The 5,692-nt window shown below is 42.5% G+C and overlaps 1 protein-coding gene across 1 annotated transcript in view; it reads left to right on the top strand.

Moving 5' to 3' along the window:
- SND1 (staphylococcal nuclease and tudor domain containing 1) overlaps positions 1-5,692 on the top strand; it is a 413,481-nt gene that overhangs the window by 237,194 nt on the left and 170,595 nt on the right. The window contains exon 14 of the mRNA XM_059396465.1: positions 2,941-3,013. Coding sequence (XP_059252448.1) covers positions 2,941-3,013 — 73 coding nt within the window. The remainder of the gene's footprint in view (positions 1-2,940; positions 3,014-5,692) is intronic.

Genomic DNA, 5,692 nt, shown 5'->3' with positions numbered 1-5,692 from the left:
ACCCAGGGAAACATGGTTACATAAAATGCAGGGGCCCCCACTGAGAAGTAGTGACAAAGCAGCAGACTTTGGATCTCCACTTTATTTACCATTTATACAACAGTTAGTAGGCAGTCATGTTACATATCCTTAGAGTCCTGGAACAAGATGTATATTCTATTTCCTTTGGCAAAGAACGACAGCAAGCCTGCCACTCTTGGTGCTCGCTCCTTTCCTCTTCGAGCTAAATGCATGGATTTCTATACTGGGTACTTCCCCCAGATACTCTCTTGAGAAGAAGCTGTTGCTGTGGCATCAGCCTTGCTTCAGGCCGGGGGAGGTTTTTCGGAGATGCCTCCCAGGTCATTTCTGCAGCAGTTTGGGAACCACAGCCAAAGCAACCTCAGCACAGGGAAGGAGACCCACGCTGAATTAGACCGTGTAGCCAATTTCTCAGAGAACCCTCATACCCAGCCGCTGGGGTCCGGTGTACCACTTAGCCTTTAGAGCACTTCCTAGGTGGACATTATTTTATGTAGTGTGTATAAATTATTCTTTCAATTTTTTCTGTTTTCTTAAGAACAGTGAGAACTGTTCATCTGCTTAGATATTGTGATAATAAAATACTTCTTTCTTGCTGCTTCTTGAATGTGTCTGAAATTGATCTAATTTATCAGTCCTAAGTATGAAAAGATAAAGTGTTTGAAGGTTTTTCCAAATTTAATGCCTATATGCAAATAAATGACTGATAAAGTATCCTTTTTAGAAACAAGGTAGAGCATGAAGAAGTTTTTCTTTTTCTCAAAAAATTTTTATTAAGGCTTAATTCTAAAGAATTTTGGTTTTTAATTCATGTTTTCTGGTTTTAGGGTATTATTTTTTCTCCCTTAAGCATGCTTAATCTTGGCTAAGTCTTGGATTTCTGCTCTGGGCACAGAGCTGCTTTGGGGTCACTAAAAGAAAGCAGAATTTTAGTTTATCACCTCGCTGCATTTGCCTCAAGAACCTTTGTTTTCTGACTTACTGCTCAGGGCCTGTTCTTTTTTCCCTGTAGTTTATGAGATGCTCTCCAGGTCCCAGGAAAGGCCACAAGTTCAGCAGTGCTGTCACATGAACCCATCTGTTTATAGGGCAGGTCCGTTTATTTTGGTTGTCCTTGTTGTTAGAAGAAGATAAGGTTGTAGGCATTTCAGGTCCCCAGAGGACCTGCAGGAGGCTTAGCAGGCCTCGCCTTGGAGGAAGGTAAGTTACAGTCAGGGCCGCTCACCTCACAGAGGCTTCTTGTTCTCAAGGCTGCTCCTTCGAGTTTATGGTAGCAAAATGAGGAGAGCCTGTTGGTGGCACAGGATGTAGGCCTGGCCAGGGTAGAAGAGTCAGGTCTGTTGCGGGCTTCCACCCATTGGTTTTCCATAGAAGTCATCTTTCCATCCTCTGCCATTAGTTTGTAAATGCCAAGGTAATAGCAGCATACCGTGAGAACTAGCCCTAGTCTCTGATTTTTAACACATTCCCTGAATAATAAATCAGTGGACTAAATTGTAAATGGAGAATTCTGACCCACTTGCAATTTCTAAGGCTAAAGGCCTTGATTTGAATTCGGGAAGAACCATGGGAATTCAAGAAATTCTGAACTGCTTTATCAGTTAGCAGCGCAGATGAGAGTGACTGTTTGGCTTTGTTTTTCTTATTAAACATCCGTACTTTCATTTCTTACCCTTGTCATGGAATAGAAAGTAGACAGTAAATTATTGCTGAATAGAAGGTGTTTTAGATTAGTTGAGTGAGAGATATCCCAAGCATATAAGAAGGAGGACTGTAACACTTTGCACTGGTACAGTCCATTTGGTATACCACTCCATTTGGTATATGTGAGTTTGATTTAGAAAGTTAGGACCTGAAAGTAAGCCCTGCAGAGTAGTGGCCTCTACTTCTGACCATTAATAAGTAAGAGCATGAGCGGGCTATGGTAGAAGTGTGGCTACTGCTGTGAGGTGTGAGGGTCCAACATACTGGTCCTGGTCTGGGCAATTTTCTTTACACTTTGTCTGGAATTCAGAAACTCTCCAAAGGCTAGACAGGAGAGTGGGTACACCCCTGAATCTCTGTTTTTCATTCTCTAAACTCAAATATGTTCCTTGCTTTGGTCTGCAGTGTGGCGGCACATGGGAAGGTCTTACCTTGCGGTGTAGTGACTTGGTGAATTACCGATCAGTTGTATTCTCCTGTCCTTTATTGTTAGGGGAGTGATCACACGCACTGATGCTGCTTCGACTTCCCGAAGCTACCACTTAGGGGATTAGGAGATAAAAGATGGGAGACTGGAGCAAACCAACCAGTGATCAGATGTGTGACAGAGTTCCCCCAAATCCCTTGCTAAATCCACTGTGGCTATAACCTGAAACTGATTTAAAATGAAGCTTAATGTCAGTTACGTGGTTTTTGCTAATTTTTTCCCCACTCTTAAAAATGACTTTTCCGTATAGTGTTTCTTCATTCAGGACAACTTATCTTTTTACCTAGGAGGAACTTATTTCCATTAGAATTGGAACACTAGCTGCATATTTTGCATTTAAAATGTTTCATGTGATTAAAAGCAGAAAAGAAACATTATTACTTCTGTTTCTTAGGAGTGTGCTCTTCCAACTGATTCTTCTTTTGTGCTTGGAACAATGCCTTTAATTTGGAAACAAGTTCTGGAGCTCTCTCTGATTACCAGGCACACTGTTAGCTGAAACTAGCAGCCAAGTACTCAGTCCTGGGCTTAGAAGAACAGGCTTGTCTTCTCCCCTCTACCGAATGCTCCTGCAGAGACTGGCTACTCAGAAGTGTGCAGTGTGACTTGTGTAATGACAGTGTGACTTGTGCAATTTGAACGACCTCTCTTCTCACCCCTTTCCCATCCTCCCACCCCTTCCTAATGTGATTTGTATATTAATTAGGTTTTTTCTTCTTCCTTTACAGAGCTATTAAGAATGGCAAAGGATTGCACAGCAAGAAGGAAGTGCCTATCCACCGTGTCGCAGACATATCTGGGGTGAGTTGTGTCCCTGAATAGAGCTGTGTGGCTCAGAGGTGCCAGGAGCTTGGCTGCTTATTCACCAAAGGACTTAAGCTTATGTGTTTTCTATAACTCGTTTGTTTTCAGACACAGAATGTGAATTTTTCTAGGGCTACTGCTTATACATCTATGGAGATCCTGTTTTATATTCTGAGAAAGCAGAATTCAAACTAGGGCATAAAACCTCCTCCTGTCTCTTCACCTGAACTGTTAACTGTCCTGCTTTTCCATTCTTTCATTATAAGGAGTTAGAGATACTTCTTCCCAATCATAGTAAGAAAAAATTACCTTCTTTTTAAATCCCTGTTTGGTTATCACTGTGATTAGTAAGTCTTAATGGAGAAAGGTCAAGTGTAGATTTTAGGACAACCTTAAAAATTAGTGGCTTCTTTTTCCTCAGGTCATCTCTGAGGGAGAGGCATGCACCCACCCTGTGAGCTAATACATACAGAGGATGTAGAGGAATAGAAGGTGCAAATATTTCCGAGCCCCCAAAGGGGTGTGTCCGAATGACAGCTGAGTGCATAGGACTTTACCCATGTATATTTCGGATTTCTTGGCTGAAGACAATACCTGTGTCAGTTAAGAAGGTTTATTCATTTATTCAGCAAGTATTTGAGTGCTTACTGTGCCTGAACTGCTCTAGGCACTAAGAATGTAACAGTGAACCAAACTGATAAAAATTCTTGCATGCAGGTGGGCAGGGGAAGTGACAGTGTTGGGCAGCAGCAATTGCTGCAAAGAGACACAGAACCAACCAAGGGGAGAGTGAGCCGCCAAGGTGTTGTTTTGATCCCGGGCCCAGAGAAGGCTTGTTGGCTCCTCAGTTTACCCTCTGTTCCTGGGACACACACCATCCATCTCAACTCCATAGTAACTTATGGTTAAGGAGGGGATTCAGGCCATGTGTAAGGGGGACCACATTGCCTTGGGGAGATGACTGAGAAAGGGCTAGTAAATCTTAGCTTTTGGAGATTCAGGGAGCTTGCCTTGGTCACCCAAAAGAAAATGCTTCTATAAACAAAAGCTTCTAGAGCTCAGTCTAGCCCACAGCAGTGACGGATTAGAGTGTATTATCTTCTTGTTATGTTGTGTTCCCAAGCCTAGCTGAGACTTTGCTTATTGTTCCTTGTGATTGCTTATTATAAATGTGTCTGGCCAGCTGTCCCTTGCCCAGGTATAGCGGTACCGTGTTCATTTGAAGCAATGGGATTCTGTTGAGCTTTTCTTACTCTGACCCATCACTTCAGTCTACAGATTAGTGTTCCCTACATTGAGTGGACTTTTGTCAAAAAGTCATGCCTCTGTTTAATGAGTGAGGTACATTGATACACATTCTTTGTAGCTAAGATTCCTCTGAGGCCCAGAAACCTATTGCCAATGGCCCTTGAGCCCCAGGTGACCAAGATGGATGTGCTAGGGCTCCTCGTTAACAGGTGGGACTCCTGGCTTGCTGGCAATAGGCCTGATTTCCCTCTGGTTTACCTTGTCCTGTTATCGTTGACATATGTGATCATTGCTGCGTTTGTCTCCTGTGCAATTATCTACAATATTTTCTTTAATATTCTTTTGTCAAAGATGGTGGAGTAATCAAAGGGCAAGTCTTTGGCTGTTCAACTGGAGGTAGAAGAAAGTTGTAAATAACTGTTTTGGAAAATAAAACATTGATGACTCCACACTGGGGCCAGATGTGCCCATCCAAAAACTTACGTCAAGTCTGCATTCCAGGGCCTTCTAGAGGCTGAATTAAACCTTGGGGATAATGGGATGCCTTTTGGCGTGTGGAGTTTGTGCTTTTGCTCAGACTTCCCATTGCCAGGGAGGGGAAGACCTCAGCAGGTTTTTGAATGGAGGCCCCCTCACCTTGGGGCTGGGCTTCTGGCACCTACCAACCTCGCTTCCTAATGCTCTGTTGCTGTCTTTGAATTTCCCACTTACGCCTTGATGTGTTTTGGTGTTGTCTTTTATTCCTTTTTGCAGCAATGATCTTTATGAAACTTATTTTCAATTTTTTTCTTCCTATTTTTCTCTCCTCCTTCCCCAGCTATAGCTCATTTTCATACATTTCTTTATTCTCCTTTCTGTCTTGATTTTGGAGAATTGGTTTGCTCTTCTGGTATTTAAAAATACATGTGAGTTAAATCTCCCTCAGTTATCACATAAATAAACAAGGAAAGCTTGAACAAGTGGGAGAGAGAAAGTGAAAAAGCTGTTCCATTTAAATAGATGTCAGAGTGACCTTGTCTACCTCCATCACACATGATTCAGCTCCTCAGGCTCTCTCTCTCTTTTTTTTTTTTTTTAAGTGCCCTCTGTAATAGAAGAACTTTGTCTCCCTGCTTCTAACCCCCGCTTCTTTCTGTCACACTGTTGTGTTAAGTATGTGTGTGTTGGGCTCCCTTGTGCCGTTTATGGCTTTTTGGCTTCTTGCAGCATTCTGGCAATGTTACTGTCCAGGGGACAGGTGAGTGTGTGGGATCAGACAGGCAAATCATTTAACAGGCAGATGAAGACCAAACACCCCCAATAAGAACAATGAAATACACACATTCATAATGGATTTATAAAACTTTCTGAGTCTTTTTTCTTTCTTTCTTCCTTTCTTTCTTTCTTCCTTCCTTCCTTCCTTCCTTCCTCCCTTCCTCCCTCCCTCCC

Source organism: Mustela nigripes, chromosome 4 (genome assembly GCF_022355385.1).
Source record: "Mustela nigripes isolate SB6536 chromosome 4, MUSNIG.SB6536, whole genome shotgun sequence".
Classification (NCBI taxonomy): Eukaryota; Metazoa; Chordata; class Mammalia; order Carnivora; family Mustelidae; genus Mustela; species Mustela nigripes.
Note: the sequence above shows the minus strand (reverse complement) of the source record. Positions and strands in the feature narration are given on the sequence as shown.